Raw genomic sequence first — 18,554 nt, forward strand, 5'->3', positions numbered from 1 at the left:
ATAATGTCTTTATATAGCACCTTTCACAGTGAACCACCATCACAAAGCGCTTTATATTATATGCAGTGTCACTTACAATAGGACATTGATTTAACATCTCATCTGCAGGAGGTTAAATGACTTTCTTACACCGTGGCAGAGGTGGGATTTGAACCGGTGACCTTCTGGTTACAAGCCCTGGACTTTAACCACTGGACCACACTGCCTCCAATATGTATAGATTTGCTTCATATGTATAGATATTGCTGGATAAAACAATCCTTTTCTTAAATGCGTACTCTTAGGCCCTGTCCACACTATTCCTTTAAACCGTATTAGTTGCATTTAAGCCGGCTTAAAAGTGCTAAATACGGTTTGCGTCCACACTGCGCAGCATTTAATACCGTACTCGAGAACCGGACTCGAGACCACCTCAGGAGGTAGTCTCGAGTCTGGTTCTAATTAGATCACATCAGGTAGTGCGGTTTATCAGAAGTGTGGACGCTGTAATACCAAACTACATTTTTTTGTGTATCCTCCAATATCCCAAAATGCTTTGTGGTATGTTTGGCGAAATACTCAGAGCAGGCGCCTGAAGGACTTGCTATCAGTGTACACTCCGCACTAGTTATTCATTTTTATGTTTAAAAAAATCTGTCAGGACATCTCTGTTAAACTAGTGGGGAAAATAACAAAAACACAACGTTAAATTAGGCGATTGCAAAAATGAAATGCGAGTTAAAAGTAGGATCGGGGATGAACAAATTACGTAATTTGTCAGCTCTGTTTGAAATAAAATTATAAGGACCAGAATTAGGCTCAGGCAAGATATGAAGGTAAAAACAAAGATTGTTTTGTAATTAACAGCTTTTTCTGAGTTTAATTATAAAACAGAATCAGCTCAATTTATTTAAAGGGACTTCACCTGATTAAAAATAAAATCTGAATACTTCAAGCCCTACTTGTGTGTGTGTGTGTGTTCGGATTTACTTTTTCCACAATACTTGTTATATTTATTTTTAGCAATATGGACCTCTTAATATGGGTCATAACACATTATTTTAAAATAAAATACAGTGCATGGTGGGATACTATCGTATTAATTTCCACGGTTCGTTGCGCTGCTGGGAATTGTAACTGAACTATTCTAATGGTGTGTGGATGCAATAAGCCTGACTAAACATGAAAAGGTACTTCAGTGTGGACGCTTTGAGCTGGATTAATTAGAGCGGTTTCGAGTACGGTTCTCGAGATCGGTTGTGTAGTGTGGACAGGGCCTTAGCTTTATGCTTCTGATTTTTACAGACTGAAAATGGCATTTTGGCAATTTCCAGAAATTTAAATCATTTCATTCTGAATGCAAAATTACCTATGGTAGGATTTAATTAAGGAGTAATACAGTACAGTACCTCAGAAACTTGATTTTTTTTTTTTTTAAAGAACTAAGTGCTAAAAATTAAAACTGAACAATTTTGTAGTCCTCAGCAGCCGTCTTAGAAACCATTGATGAGACCGGCTGCATATTTGTAACGCCTGACGCAAAATATGTTTGAACTTAGCCTTGATATTCTGACATACGGTAATATTGCTGCCACAACTGGAGGCAGGTGTCACGTTTTCACTTTTCACGTTCTCTTTTATTATATTATTTGCTCTGCACACACTCTTAACTCAGGGGAGACGTTAAGGAGGACAGAGATGTTTAAAACTCCTAGTGGTTTATGTTCGAGCACTGGACGAGCGGTGTGTCCTTAAAACCTTTTTATTTAATCAAGAAAATCACTCAGACTCATTTATTCAAAGTTTCACGAATCAGAGCAACATCAGCGCTCCTTCGTTTTATTAAAATGCCTTTAATATTGGTTTAGTAGTTTGCGCATACTACCAAAACCCGAAAACATGTAACAATAATTAGCAATCCTAAGTTTATTACAAGCTTCAGCATTTAATACTTCAATAACATAATACAATTATATGTATTCAGTGCAGCCCTCAGGCTGGTTAAGCACAAAGCCTACAAGCACCCACTGCTATATTTTAGCACATTCAATATAACACTCTTAATACTAAAACATTGTTTCAAAACCTCATAGCAATATAACCAATAAATGCGAGATAACAATATTACCATTAATATGCTTACCTCCTATTATAAGGAAGAGTAGCGTGAACAAAAGAGAAGGACTGTTCTGTAGAGATCTGCAAAGGATGGACCACACATAGCTCTGCCAAGCTTGATTGTGGTGGTCTCAGTGTGATCGGCCCAGGGTTTTTATACAATTTTCGTCCCATTGAAAGCAATGGGAAGCCCCAATTAGATCCAGTCATCAATCTATATTGACAGTCCTTATCTCTTGGCAAACAGTAATCTCTAAAGAATTCAACCAACTCCTCAGACTCAATTAAAGTCATATGCCAACAAATCAACACTAGCCCATGTTCTCATCCACTCATTCTTGGCCCCCCTCCTTCATCTGAAAAGTTAGGTGAAGCAGAGTTCACAAAATCCCTGCAACCTTGATTCACTACTTAATATGGGTGCATTATAAAAAGGAGTGGTGTTTTAAATATATGCAACACCAATATAAGAAAAGTGGTGTTTTTTGAATATATGCAACACCAATAGTTATATCATAATATAGCAGTTATAGTTATAATGATTATAATTGATTACATGAACTTGGCTTTCAAAAATATATTCCCTCATGTCATCTCACTCTCAAATTAATTTCATTCTTTCCTTACAGGTGTGTGTTTAGCAGGTATTATAGGGAACTTCCATCTTATATCTTTTTAATGTAGAGTTTTCTCCTTATGGAAAACCTAACTATTTTACTGAGCTGTAAAGCTGTAATGTTTTTCTCCTATGGGCCCCTGGTAGCTTGAACTTAATTGACATCCAGATGACCCTGTATGTTTCAGCTATACACATACTGGCTAAAACCAGCTTGCTGGAGACACCTCTTTTCTTGCCAAGTTTAATAGTGATTAATGTTCCCTAGAACTTTCCTTACACCTGTATCTTACATGCTTGTTCCGCCCGACAACTAACTATCTTAAGTGCTAAGACCATCCGTCCTAACTCCCTATTTTTGCAGTCCGGCCCGATACTATAAGCCTTCTGATAAAAAAAATTCCGGCTTCTTCCCACCAAAGAGGCCTTCCAGCAGCTAATATTAATTTCTCCAAGGGCAGGCTGATAGAGAGTTCAAGAAGACAGGTCACATAGAGTTTACTCTCCTAAAACCGATCTCCTGCTTTTATTCTTCATTATTTATTCAATCCTTTTATTTTGTATTTTAAACACAACATCTTTTTATGCTGCGTCTTTTAACTTCAGAGTCAAACTAGTACATTACTTCTTATAGCGTATGGCTGCTAACCTTATTACTTTCTGCTAGCAGCAGTATATCCGCAATATTACAATAGGATTTTATTCAATTTTTCTGCTCTCTAGTTGTGGTGTATCTTCTGACAATGCTTATTTTCTTAAGTTAGAGTCTGCTTTTACTCTAGGTTGTTCTTACTCACCTACTTATTTTAAAACTGAATTACAAGCAGAAACCTACTCAAAGCGAGGTCTTTTAATCCTTTTCTGTTTTTCTCTTTCCCTTAAGAATACTCCTAACTCCTTTTCCCTTTATATTCAGAAGTTATAATTCTTGAATGTAAGCACACAGTAATTCTTTTCATTGAATTAGGACTCCGTTTTTAACTATGCTCATCTTGATAGAAAACAGCTTCAGGTATGCTATCATATTAAGCAAAGTGAATCATATGATCTTATACATAAAAATTGTTCATAGTATTTCATACTAACAATAATTATCACTACCTATGATTATATGTTACCACAGCAATCTATACCATTTAAAACAAGCATATTAACATACATCTATTAGTACAGCATTATTCTGTAGTCAAGCTGAAAAGTCTTAACAGAGATTTCAGCACTAAATTCTGGGAATCGTGCCAATTTTAATAAGAGACTGCTCAAGGCCGGCCAGTGTATCAAGTTGTACCAGATTCTGTTTTTCGGTCTTACAGAGAGAGCACTTTACAGTATTTGTTACAGACTAAAGATTATTCAAACATTACAAATGGTTACAGCACATATCATCTCATTAATACATTTCATTTTTAAATCATCCAGTCCATGTCCAATGTTTCAGCTCGTTCCCAGCAGGACTCCACTTCTGTCTTGGGTTCAGCTCGGGTCGGCTCTGCAAACACCACAATACCTATTTTGCTCTACATTATTAGTGGGCAGACTTAATACAACTGAATCTGAATCAATCGAGGAGCCGTGAACTCTAGCCACTGAAATTCTCCATGCAAAGGAATCCAATTTCTTACTACACATAATAACTGGTTCGGGGTCAGCCGTGACACAGGAGCGATAAAGATCACACAATGTGACACACTGCCTTCAATGTAAAGTTGTATGCTGTGATTCTCTTTTAAGCTCAGTTATGAATAGAGTCCAATAGAAATCCCTATCCCGACCACAACTGAATGAGCTGTAGCCCACTGAAGCCTCTGAGATCCCCAGTCCAAGTACTGACCGGACCGGACCCATCCTTCCTTTGTATCTGAGACGTGGAAGTGCTACAGTGTGGCTGCAGCTCCTGAGATCCCCAGTCCAAGTATTGACCGGACCGGACCCACCTTTCCTTTGTTTCTGAGACGTGAAAGTGCTACAGTATGGCTGTTTTAGTGTCTTTGGCCTCTGGGTTTGTCCCCAAGGCAGGAGATATTTATTACTGCTTCTGCAAGCGCTGGCCTGGCCATCAGCAGTGCAGACTCTCCATTGATTTTTATTTCCCATCAGACTTACAGTCAGCTTGAGTTATTAGAAAATTAAGGACACGAGGCAATGCTCATGCATTAGCAAGGTGGAGAGACGATGTGGGGAATTCGTTGTTCTATTTTAACAGAGCCATTGCTATCTGGTAGCAGCTCTTGATATTCAGGATTCAACTGTAACAAATCAGACGTGGTGTTAGCAAGCATGCTTTTTATTACAGAAATACATTATACACCATCCAAGTATAGGGATTTAAGGCAGAATGACTGGGGATGGGGAGTTTGTTATCTGTTTTGCCAACTCAACCCTCTGTGCCCTACAAATCTAGCAATCCCTGAATAAATAATTGCCTTGACTTTTTAGATGTAGGCCGTATAGACAGAGTACAGACGGCAGTCTTAATGTTTGGAACATGGATACATTCTATAATTCTCTCATTAAAGTTCCATTACCTGTGCTTTCTAGTAAATACGAACAGTTTGACTTTTTTACCCTCTGGTCATATCAATGATACAGACCACATGCTTTGAGATAAGAACTGTATTCTATGATTCTTTCAAGTTTGAGTATAGGTGTTGTCCACTTTCTGCCACATTGTTTTGGGAGTTTTATGATGTGATGTTCTACTGTTTAAATCTTTGCAGAAGCACTAAATTAGTAAATTCATCAATAGAAATCCAAAACAATATAGCGATTATAGAAGCAAATGATTGTTGAGCACAATGGTACTTACAGTCTTCATGGAGTCAGCTGATAGCATTTAATATCTATAGCAAAAGAAAAATATTATTTAGCACATCTATTAAATGCTTACAGAACACCCTGAACAAACCGATTGACCTTTTCTCTATCCTGTGTTGTACATATCACAGTGAGATACTTTTCAACACATTCTCAGGGCTTGACAGTGGAGTTTGTGTGCAGGCTTATATTTCTTTCATTGATCTATAGTATAGAGTTCCTCCTTGAAAAATGTTGATGCTTGCTAGGGATGTTATTTAACACAAGGTAATGAGTTAGGCTCTGTGGGATACTGTCTGTCCGATCATCCGTATGTATGCATTTCACACTTACATTTTGAAATATACCGAGACAACTGCTTATCTAGTTATGATGAAAATAACTTTCTTTAGCACAAGTTATTAAATGGATCTGAATCTGGGGTGATGTGGACCCTGTCTGTCTGTTTATCTGTTTAATCAATTGCGGTGACTCTTGGACTGGACATACTTTAGCTATTGACAGTATAAGACTGGGGGTATGTGAAGGCATCTCTCCATCCGTCTGACTGAATGCCAACTAATGTATACTTCGGGTCAAATGTTCCTCTAGTCTGTAACTGACTCCTGTTATTGGAAAGGAGAACAGCTCACAATTATACAAAACTAGAACCTGACATTCTACCCAATGTAGTCATGGATTTCCTGGAATAAGTCAAAATAAGTCAAACCTGAGAAGAATTTTTCAGTGAATGTCTGTGAAAAAGCAGCTGTTTTTAATAAAACAGAAGACTACACAGGCAGTTCAATAAAACAATGGTAACTACAGCAAGAAACACCCAGCTTGAGGAAGGCAGTTTCAATGTTTTTCTAAGTAGTTTCTTGCACTGTTAATATCTCTGTTTACCTGTTGAAGTTCATATTTGATAGCTGTTATTTTTAGTACAGATTGTATAACAGTACAGAAATTGCTTCCCTGCATGGTTCCCTGTGGCATGGTTCTCCAGGCTGTTTTCTTTGTACTGAGAGGTGCTTTATAAACCCCAGGAGGAGACCAGCACTGCTCTATCTTTCTCCAGAGCTCAGAAACACTGCTTTGACTCCATACAGATACATACTGTGTCCCCCCTAAGGAAGATGTTCACTGTTTTGTTCTGGTGCTGGTTTGATCTCTGTAATTACGCTAGATACAGAGAGTGTATTATTTAAACCATCTCTGTGCTCTGCCATAGGCTACTATGTAAAGGAACAAAGTAAAACGGTGTGTGTAAAATGCTTTTTTGTTTGTTAAACGAAGCATGTTTTTCATTGTCGCTGTGTTTCTGTGTGTACTGTATGTTCATTTTTTTAAATATATAATTATTTCCCAGAAAAATATATTTTTTAAAAATGACACAGCTATTAAGTCCTCTATTAATTTCCCATATGTGACAATTACTAAGGCTCTGTGTAGGTCAAGATTAGTGCTAATCCGGGTCTGTGAAACCATTTTATTGTGTGGGCGGGGTACCCTCTTTCTGCACTTCAGGTGTGATGGATTAAGACCCCTCGTAAGGGCAGCTTGTGTGAATCTGCAAATCTGCTGTCACTGCTTCTACAAAGCTAGAACTCCTAAACCATTTCAGCTGGCAACTTCATAGATTTCTTGTAAACTCATTTGACTTTTTGCTTTCTGGATGATAAAGACCTACAGTACCGGTTTGAGATATTGGCTTCATACCTGGTACAAATATGTATTCTCTGTGATGTGTCTTGTTCATGTACAAGGAAAATGAACCCTTTCATGCCAGCTATTTCACAAAGCTGCCGCAGTGCCAGTTTCCACTTACCCCAACGCACACAGTAAATTATTTAACGAAAGAACTGGTAGCAGTTCAGAATGTGTTTTTTATTATTTAAATTCTTCCAAAGAGCACCGTAAAAACCGTTGTATAATTAGATTTTCTAAGCATTTTTGCGGGGCCATTGAAAAGGGTGGAGTGACTAATACACCGATGTGATGTATGCGCAGGTGTGTCTAATATTAAACTACTGTGCCAGTGCCACAGTTACTCTGCTAATTGTTACTTCTTAAATCCATTCAAGTACCATTTGTCAGTGGTTTACACTGTTACTACTGGAATTCAGTACTGTAGTAGTATTATACCTATATTAGATGTATTTTGACATTGCATTTAAATTTACTTGAAACAATTATTTAGAAATTTTGAAAAACAGAATAGTTTTTAGCAGTTTAACTAAATGGCAGCAGTTTCACAAATGGCAAATGAAAAAGAGCTCTGTGTGATATGTGAGATAATAATCTGGTTTGTTTACTTTTTGCTGTCTAAAACTTTTAAATAGAGGCTCAAGAGCTGCTGTGTTGATCCTGTGTTTTTTATATATGACAAAATGGTATCTCAAAAGTCTGGAATAGTACAGTATTTCATGTTACATTTCAAAATGTCACATTTTTCAATTTTTGGAAAACTACAAAACAATATGTAATTTCAATATGCCAACGTAACATTATTGATTCTATAGGGCGTGATGCAAAACTTTTGGCCATGTAATGCCCTCCATATAATCTACTAAATAAAAACACTGTTTTTATCATAGTTGTTTTTCTATCATCTATATGCAGGTGTATGAAATGAGCCATCAGCTTAGAAACATAATAATAATATTATTATTATTATTATTATTATTATTATTATTATTATTATTAATAATAATAATAATAATAATAATAATAATAATAATAATAATAATAATAATAAACATACAATAAGTTACTGACAGCACGTAGCCTACTACTATTGTTAGAAAATGTATCCTTTTACAGCCAGTTATTTAGTAAAAATAGTGAACTACAGAAATGATAAAAAAAAAAAAAGGCAAAACGTGGTAACAGTATCAAATTGTCTACAGGAAGGATGCTCATCAGGGGCGATGTATAAAATACTGACCTGCCTGTCCTTGTATGAAATATGGGAGGGATCAACCCTTCAGGGTGCTTGGACACCTCCAGACAACAGTTTCATTCATGATTTTTCCTGGCAAGCTCTTGTTGTCAGCACTTGGCTGTGATTGGTTAATCCACCGACGGTATCGCTCTGTGGCACTGCGGTACTAGCGGTATTGTCCTGTGTTTATCTGTCCAACACCATATGAAAGCCATACCAGCGATACAGGAGGCAAAATGCCTCACGTGCCGCGCCGCGCCTGTTTGTGCCGGGCTTAAAGGGGAAGTCTCATGCAGGTGTTTTTTGTCTTACCTGGACTCTATCCCCTAGTTAACTATGATCTTTTTCTATCTCGGCACTTCCCTCACATTTTCAGTTTGTGATAACATATATACAGGCTCTAATGAGTCCTTGCTTGCTGCTATGATTAAGAGGGTTGCTTCTCCTTCCTAGCGCAAACGCTGAAAAAAAATAGATTTTAGGGGTTAGATCTTTATTAATAATAAACTGGGCCAAATCCGAGTGGTCATTGAACAGGCGTTTGGGCTATTGCAAGGGAGGGGGCGGATACTACTGAAGCATACTGAAGTGAACCACAAGCTTGTTCCCCAAATTATTACAGCCTGCTGTATCCTGCACAATCTGTGCCAGGACTGTAAGGAGGTGCTCAGGCAAGCAGAGGAACAGCTACCTCAGCCTCCAGCAAGAATTGCACAACAGCGATATGAAGAGGGTCCTGCTATTAGAGATGCACGGCTATCTTTATTTTTGTTGTAATTTTATTATGTAACATTTTTGTTTCATTAGCTTATTTTGTATCTCTTTATACCAAGTATAGCATCCTCATTTGCGCTGTACTTGTATGACTGCTTCTGCTTAATGAAGAATTGGAATATTGAGTAGTATTGTTGATTCCCAAGAAATAAGTTGCGAAAATTCCACACCACATTTTATTTTGAGAGTGGGTTAAACAATGTTCGTGTTGTGCACTTTATCAAGCTGCCTCATCATATCCTCTTCCCTTATGGATATTAACACCTGTGTCTCTTCATCGCTCCAACGGACGTAAGTGGAGGATGGACTCTGGTTTTGATCAGACATAAGTAACTAACAGAAATTGCATGGGAGTATAGTTATACACACTTAAACATAGTACTTAGTAGTACTTTACAATAAAGATGTTTTGACAGTTGTTTGGAAAGCTATTTGCAGTGTATTCTGAAGTACTGTACAGTAGCTGTAACCACCTGATTCACAAGCCCACGATGCAGTTTATCAAACATTTTTAGTAATAGTTTTAAACAGGAACTTGTGTAAATACAATCTGTATGATACTTTACAAACACATTTAGATCCGTGTATGATTAGCATTATGCAAAGTTCTAGGGAAAATGGAGAAAAAAGTGGGGTTATCTGCAACATCAATCTGATAAAGGAAATACTACAAACAAAACATTAATATTCCTGCTGCCATCTTTGGACCACGGTAACTTACGTATTCCCATGTGACTTTTATAGCAGCTAGGAAAGGACTTGAACGAGCTAAATAACATTTTCACTAGAAACTTTAGATGTGTAAGTGGGCGTTGATTTCACGAGCATTTCCTGGAATCTTACAAGGAATTGAGACTTTCATGTTAAAATACTGAGACTGTTTTTTGGGACATTTTCACAAGCTTCCCCTGCCAGGTTTCACACGCATTGTCCATTCACATGAAACAAACCAACATGTAAACTGGCCTATTGAGACTTCCCTTTAAAGAAAACAAAACAGCATTGTTGTTTGTTGTATTCCTATTTTTGAGTTGGTGTGCATTATATCAGAACCCTCTGTCTGAGCAGCATTATCACTAGATTACAGCTCAAATGAACAGAGCACAGAGCAGTCTGGGAGGAAAGGCTGCTTTGTGCCTCCATTGAATCAAGCCTGCTTTGTTCCTGTGAACCCAGCTACAAATCAGGTAGTTGTCATTGGGAAGCCTGCCTGCCAGCAATCTGTGTGCTCCGACTACAAAACTACTAACTAAATTAGATCCCAAGTAGTCTGCATATTATCTCTAAAGTCGTTAAAAGAATAAGCTTTTTCATATTATGCTTGCTTGGAAAAGTTTTCTGTACACTTTTCTTCCAATGAGACAACATTTAACATTTGGAAGTAAAGCTAGTCAGTTCTGGGTGTGTAAAGATAAAGGGCTCATTCATCTCCAGTGTGGATATTGTGAGTGTGACATGAGGCTGAACATTTCCAGTTTTCAAATGTTCTTTTATTATTATTTGTTTATTTAGCAGACGCCTTTATCCAAGGCGACTTACAGAGACTAGGGTGTGTGAACTATGCATCAGCTGCAGAGTCACTTACAATTACATCTCTTTTAATGTCTGTGTGGAAGGGTGCGGGTATTCACTGACACGGGAGACAGAAGATTGTAGTTGCAAACACCAGTTTTATTTGTTTTCTTTTGTATTTATTTTAGCCCACAGAGGGCGCTGTTGTCTGTGGCCTGTATACCGGCAACGGTAATCAGGTCCACAGGTTATCAACACAGGTATAGGCAGGCGCACTCACAGGTGCTCAAAAATAGTAATGAAAACCAAAGGTGAAATGAAAAAGGAAAATAAAACTACAAAAGTGCTGCTTACGCAGTGCCCCCACTGCCGCTATGCCGGTCAGCACGGGTCTCCGTCTTACGCTTCACTGTGCATTATACACTAGGGTGGCCAAGGTTCCCCTATCACTACACATGTCCCCTTGGGTACATAACCAGAGATTTTAATAAATGGTTTATACAAGGCTGGCTGTGTTCCTCAGTCGCAGTTTCCATGCTCCGCTGTACAGAAACAATCTGCACTTTAAGCTTCTCGTTGTCCTGCTTAGAACTGTCTCGGTATATTCCTAATCACAGCCCCCGAATGCACAACCAAGCGCAGTTCTTATGGGCCGAGCAATCCCCCAAGGCACACCCCTCAGCCACTCAGAGAGAGGGAAAGCACACACACCCTCTTCCCCATCTCTCTGTGTCATCGCCATGACTGACAGGCGGATCTTACGAGACTGCTGCCCTCTTCCTGCAGAACCACGGATACACCAGACAGTCAGTACAGATCTCCCCTATTACAGTCTGCAAAGCAGAGAACTCGCAATAACTTAAACAACAGCGGTTTTTCAGATACAGTATGCAAAAATGTAGGTGTTACACACAGACAGACGCATGCACAGACAGACAGACACCCCCTATATCCCCAGAATCTGATATTCTCAAGCGGTTCTGCAGATATGTGAAAACCGGTGAAGTGTGGCGGCTGACCTCCTCCACTATACCCCCCAGCAGGGGATAGTGAATACATAAATACATGAAGGAACGGTGTCATATTTAACAGTGGAAACAGTGGTTATATATGTGTTTTCTCCACAGTGAGTGGTTGGCTGACCGGCGCCCCCTAGAGCCCAATGCTGGGATCTGATCTGGATAGCGCCTAAGGGACGTGGTGACAGGATGAGCGGGGGAGGGGAACAGGTTGACCTCCTCACCGGCGGCGTCCTGGTCAAGGAGCGATGGAAAGTGGTAAGGAGCCAGATATCATTTTCATTGATGAACGCCTGGAGAAGAGTGTGTTTCTTCTTTACTCAAGTTCAGTTTCTGCTCTCACAGAAACGGAGGGACAGAAAGGTGGAGACTTCTACTGTCCCTTTAGATTACTTTGAAGTAGATTTGCAAAATGAAAACAAAATGAAACATTTGCATCCGGTATTCTCTACATAGTGATAATGAAAGAAAAGAAATATTAAATAGATGACAGATACCAGATAGGTAATGATAGCGCAATAAATTATATTTCAATTCAAACTTGTATGTGCAGTAAATTCAACCCTCTGCTGTACCTGCCCCGGGGATAGACATGAATCAGCCCACAATAGCCCAGTCTCTTCAGCACAATCCAGTTGCATTCATTTTATCTGTATAAAGAGATTGAACTTGACAATGCTTTAATTTACTGATGCAGCACACACCAGAAAAAGAAATTGCATAAGAACATAAGAAAATTGACTAAAGAGCCCAACAGCACTCATCCAGTTCCTCGTAGCTGACTAATCTCGAAACTTTGTCAAGTCCGTTCTTAATCATCCCAATGATTCTGCATCAGCAGCATGGCTAGATAACCCATTCTATCCCCTCACCACTCTGTGTAAAGAAGTGTCTCCTACTCTCTGTCCTACTGTAGGTCTGTCTCCACTTCATTTCCAACTGTGTCCTCTAGTGCTGGTTTCTGTGCTATGCTTACAGTATTGACTAGGACTATCTTTGTCAACTTCTTTTAAGAGGGGTACAGATTGACTTCCTTCAGTCAACCCCCCTAATTCTTCTTTGCTCTGGGCTACACACATTCAGTCCCTCTGCCTATCTTTGTAGTTCTTTCTTCTGAGCCCTGGGATTAGTCTGCTTGCTGTTGGACTCTCAACAAGGCCACAATGTTCTTTTGGTAATGAAATGATAAAGCATGGAAAATAAAGCAATCACTCACAGATTCACCAGTGACAGTAACTTGTATAGCTCCAATGAAAAGTGATTAAGTGAATTGGTAGTATTAGAAAGTAAAGAAACTGGAGTTTTAAAATAAGAATAACATTTTTACAAGAGGCCACAGGTTAGCACAGGTTGGTTTGCAAACAGACATACTGCTTCAGTCTTCACCAGTCTTTACTGACCTTCCATTCTTTGGCAGTGCTGTTGCCTTCTAGAAGGAGACTGCCACCCCCATCTTGAAGCACTCCAGGCCTCTCAAAGGTAGTTTGCTCTCATTAAAAACGATTAGGCTGTGTTTGGAGAGGTAATTGGAATCTAGAATGGTCTAACAGGTCTGAGCAGGAACATGTTGCTCATTAAAATTCAGGTCTGGATGCAATCTGCTGCTCTGTTCACGCTCAGAAAGAGTCATTGTCTGAAAAAAATGATACTTTCCGATTTGGTTTTCCTACAAGGACTCCCAGAAGCAACTCACTTCAACAGGAAGTACAGCATGGCAAGAGACGTTTGCCACTTTTATTGTTTACGAATGCTATGAAAAAAATACCATTAAAAATGAAATACACATTTAACATGATGTGCTTCATTCATATAGGAACAGTTGAGATCAACAGTGACGGTAATAGATAGCGCTCCAGATAAGCTGTGTAAAGGGTGTTTTACGCATTGAAAGAAGATGAATTACGCATGATATTTAATTGAATGTGTAAAGAATACACATTTTTTGCACAGTTTGAGTTCACATGTTATTAAGCTTCTTGTGTTTTGTTGGTTCCCGTCGTCTCAATGGTCAATTGTGAAGAAACTGCATGCGGTAGCTAGAGAATGGATCATGTCAGTACATTTAATTGTAGACAGCCTGGGAATTGCCAGAAACACATGCCCAGAGAGAATGGGTATTCAGTTAAAAACAACAAAAAACATGCAATTAAATCCACTTACTTGCAATGTGTGTTTGTGACTGGTGAATAAGCCTAAACCGCTACACACCAGACGTGGTGCGGTTTTTCATCAGGTGAAAAGATACTTTTGCAGTGCCATGACCATACACACCTGAAGCGACAGAGACGCGATGCAACACATTTATAAACTGCCAGCTCTATACAACTCTAAAATTGCTATTGACAAAAATATAATCAAGGTAATCATCAACATGATGTGGAAATATCTTCTTCTGAGTGTCTTCTCTGACTGTATTTCAGAATATATAGCAATAAATCTTGTATACCTGGTATCTAGTTGCTTCGAAATGGACTCCCATATATTATCTTTCATCTCTGCATCTTTATAATTGCAGTGATATTTGTCATAAAGCTCTCTTTATTTTTCCATGGCAAGTTTTATTCCATCATTTTGGACACTGCTTCACCTTGGTGTACTGTGCATTGAAGCTGTTCTCTGATTGCTTAATTCCCTAGTTGTCGTGTGACAAACTTGCATAAAATAGGATTGAATCCTGTTTATTTTGCGTCGCCCTGGTGTTGTCCCTGCGTCGCCGGTGGTGTGAAGGATATAGGTTCTGTTCATTTTGTCGCATCGCTGCACATGTTCACTCGTCGCTTGGTGTCTGATGTGTAGCTGTCTTTAGGATTAGTCTGTGTCGTCTTAGTCCCCCTCAACCTAACCTGTCTGTCAACTGAATGTTTGGAAGGTAAGTCTAATAATAAGTACAATATTCTGTGTTAGGAGACAGTTGGGAGGATTTATATTGCTATAGCAAGGTGATCAGTAAGGAATACAATATTATTGTTTCTTTATTTGCATTTCTGCAGTATCGGTACAGTCTTTAAAAAATTTTTTGGACATTTGTGGACATACCCCTCTATACTGTAACAGAGCCCTCAACTCTCCCTGAATCTGTACCCTTCTATACTGAAACAGAGCCCCCAAGTCTCCCTCAATCTGTACCCCTCTGTACTGTAACAGAGCCCCCAACTCTCCCTACTAGTTCAAATCATAAATGGTCAAACTGAAATACGTATAATCTACTATATTAAACTCGGACAGAGCAAATCTTAAATTAAGTAGCCTCTCTTTGCATCCATGGAGAGCTGCCAACATGCATATTTAAAACAGTCCGTGCAGAAAGGTCAGTTCTAACCCCCGCCCCACCCCCCCCAACCTCTGTGCTCCCCAGCTCAAGAAGATTGGCGGCGGTGGGTTTGGAGAGATCTACGAGGCTGTGGACCTGCTGACCCGCGAGAGTGTGGCTCTGAAAGTGGAGTCGGCACAGCAGCCAAAACAGGTCCTCAAGATGGAGGTGGCCGTGCTGAAGAAGCTGCAAGGTGAGCACTTCCATGAAAGCCGTTCCCTTTAGGACTTCAGAATCTGGGCCAGAGTTACCTTAGTATTTGTCTTCCACCTTATAATGAGCATGAAAGTGGAAGTGGAATGACATTCTAGGGCAAATGGGAGCCACAACCATGCTAGCTTATAACTGGTTCTGTGGTATAAAGGGCTACCTTATAAAGGTTGTACACTCCGATTCTAAAACAGCTCACCTGAACGGGGTGTTCATCTCCTAAATAATCTTCTAGTTCAAAAACCAGCATCCATATGAGGCCTGGGGGTACAGTAGAACTATCCTTAGTTACAGACAAACTCCTTCAGTCATGTTCAAATGTAATCCATTCTCATTTTAACTTAGAAAAGCACTTAAGGAATATTCCAAAAAAGTGCTTCAGTGCAAATCATTGTAGCAAAAGCTGTGAGTCCATGTTGCCGGAACGTACATGTAATATTGTTTGTGATGTCATCTCTGCACACTGTTTGACTAACACGTGCATCTTTGAAAAATTCAGATCAGTTCTTGTCCAGCGTTTGTGATTTACAGAATACCCAATCAGGTGTATGGCAATGTGAAAGGCAACTCTTTTCAAGTAAATATTAATGATCTTAAAAAAAGGAACCAGGCCATTTCAAACAAAACTCTTAGATGTGTTGAATAGAGTGGTTTTGTAATGTATCATTTTATTGCAACTTCCAAGGGAATTAAACCAATTTCCTTTCCCTTTCCAATCCAATATATCTCTTCATAGTGCCCAGCTGTGGTGATGCTAAGCTCTTTCCCACATGCTCAAATCAGAAGAATAAATTGACCTCTTTTTTATGGCTTTTGGTTTGATGAAAGGTTATAGTATTCAATTCATTACACCGTGTAACAATTTTTTTTTTTTTTTTGGTTCCTGGGTAGTAAGTGTTATTTCCTAATTACTTATGCCTCAAAAGTATAGAAAATGGCTATTATTCCCCACAAACTTTGCTTTTGTGACCAGGGCAGTGATATTTTGAAATTTACCTATTTTCCAGAACATTCCAGATAGATTCAGTGCTGAGTAAACTTGGAATAACTTCTAGAACTGTCTAGAACTTTCCAGTAATATAAATAGTAGTATAAATACAGGGGCCTTAAGACCACCAGTTCAGTTTAGTTCCAGCTGCCTAAGTGGATACATATCTGCATTTTTCTGAGATGGCATCAAGAGGCTGCAAGCATCCGGCAGACGCATTTTGCTATGTCTGCGGCCAATTTATCAAAACAAGAGCGAAAAAGTACTCAGTGGAAGCATCTGCTAAGATGTGTGAGGCCTACAAGGCATATTTCGGCATGCCTGTCGGGGATCAAGACAAACCCTGGGCACCTCATTTCACCTGCGAGCACTGCAAAAAAACTCTGGAAGGTAAGATGGACAATTGTTGCTCGGAATTTTATGTTATAAAATTTGTTAAAATTTTAAAAATTGTAAAAGTTTTTAATTTTAAAATGTTTTACAATTTTCAATGTTATTGAAAAAATATATCATATATGAAAAATGTTGCGAGAATCTCTTACACATTAGTCATGGGTGAAATAAATGTATTTTTGTAGGATGGTACAGAGGGGAAAAGAGAGCCATGAAGGGTCCACCATCTGCATGGTGGACCCTTCCAAACGTCGGACTGGCAAGAATGCACCTGCTATCACGTATCCGGACCTTCCTTCATCCATCGCCCCGGTGCCACACTGCCATGAGCTCCCCGTACCCACTCCTCCGGAGAGAGAGAGCAGCAAGTCAGAGAGCGAGGAAGACGTTCTAGATCCAGATGACAATTTCAGAGGTGGAGCTGAGGAGAGAAACCCATACTACCCCAACCAAAAAGACCTCAACGACTTGATTAGAGATCTTGGTCTCACCAAGTCCAATGCCGAGCTTTTGACGTCTAGGCTCAAGCAGTGGAACTTGTTGGATGAAAGTGTGCAAGTCGCAGATCAGAGGAAGCGTCACCAACCTTTTTCCAGCTTCTTCACCCGTCAAGATGGGCTCTGCTTCTACCACAATGTGACTAGTCTGTTCGAGGCAATCGGAATCGCCTGTAACCAGAATGAGTGGCGCCTCTTCATTGACAGCTCATCCAGGAGCCTCAAAGCCGTGCTGCTCCGTAATGGTAACAAGTACCCGTCTCTTCCCCTGGCTCACTCGGTGCACCTCAAAGAGGATTACAACAGCATCAAGACCTTGCTGGACGCCTTGAAGTATGATGAGTACGGCTGGGAGGTCATAGGAGACTTCAAAATGGTGGCATTCCTGATGGGTCTCCAAGGCGGTTTTACCAAGTTTCCCTGCTATCTTTGCCTTTGGGACAGCAGGGACACCAAGGCGCACTACCACAGGCGGGACTGGCCACAGCGGACCGAGTTCTCTGTGGGGAGGAACAACGTCAAGTGGGAGCCACTGGTGGACCCCCGGAAGGTGCTGATGCCACCACTGCACATCAAATTGGGCCTTATGAAACAATTTGTAAGAGCTCTAGATAAGGAGTCGGCAGCCTTCAAGTACCTTCAAGACTTCTTACCTAAGATTTACAGTATAATTGTAAATCTCGAAAAACTACTCACTTCTAAATCTTTTGTAGTCATTGTTGTATTACTTTAGTATAAATACATGTTAATTTGGATTCATATGTTGTTTTTTTCTGACTTTATGTGAACGAAAAGACACAAATTCGGCCGTTTTCTCATTGGAAATAGGTACATTTCAAAATATCACTGTCCTGGTCACAAAAGCAAAGTTTGTGGGGAATAATATCCATTTTCTATACTTTTGAGGCATAAGCAATTAGGAAATAACACTTACTACCCAGGAACAAAAATTGTGTCACATAGTGTCAGTGTTACAGATAGTGGAAGGTGTTGTGCTATAGCAGCAAGCAGAGACCCAGCACTCTGCTCACACGCATTGTGCAGAGATGAAGATGTGCTTCACTCACTGTGGAGATCTCAGTTGACCTCTGTTTGGTTTTATAGTTCCCCTCGTTTCAGGGTCATCATTCATTTAAATGGGATGTGAGCGGTGGTGCTGGTGAAAGTCAATGTCCACAAAGGCAGTATAATAATAAAACAGTCTAGTTTATTTTAAAAGGCTATCCCCTCTACCATCAGTGGTATTGGGGATGTAAACGGTGGTCTTGCAGTCCCAAACAAAAAGGATATTCAAAAATAAACAACAACACTGTGATCCACAAGACTGATCGCTCCATCCCTGTGACAGTGTACCACCAACCTTACCTAGCGCCCTTCCTACCAGTGGGCATTGATGACTGC

General features: G+C 39.6%; 1 protein-coding gene across 4 annotated transcripts in view; it reads left to right on the forward strand.

The window, feature by feature from the left end:
* Positions 1 to 18,554, forward strand: part of LOC117422380 (tau-tubulin kinase 2-like) — a 73,326-nt gene that overhangs the window by 7,474 nt on the left and 47,298 nt on the right. For all 4 annotated transcript variants that reach the window (XM_034927739.2, XM_034927740.2, XM_058987242.1 and 1 more), the window contains 2 exons: positions 11,864 to 12,013; positions 15,111 to 15,258. In XM_034927739.2, coding sequence (XP_034783630.1) covers positions 11,945 to 12,013; positions 15,111 to 15,258 — 217 coding nt within the window. In that variant the 5' untranslated portion in view covers positions 11,864 to 11,944. The remainder of the gene's footprint in view (positions 1 to 11,863; positions 12,014 to 15,110; positions 15,259 to 18,554) is intronic.

Source organism: Acipenser ruthenus, chromosome 15 (genome assembly GCF_902713425.1).
Source record: "Acipenser ruthenus chromosome 15, fAciRut3.2 maternal haplotype, whole genome shotgun sequence".
Lineage (NCBI taxonomy): Eukaryota > Metazoa > Chordata > Actinopteri > Acipenseriformes > Acipenseridae > Acipenser > Acipenser ruthenus.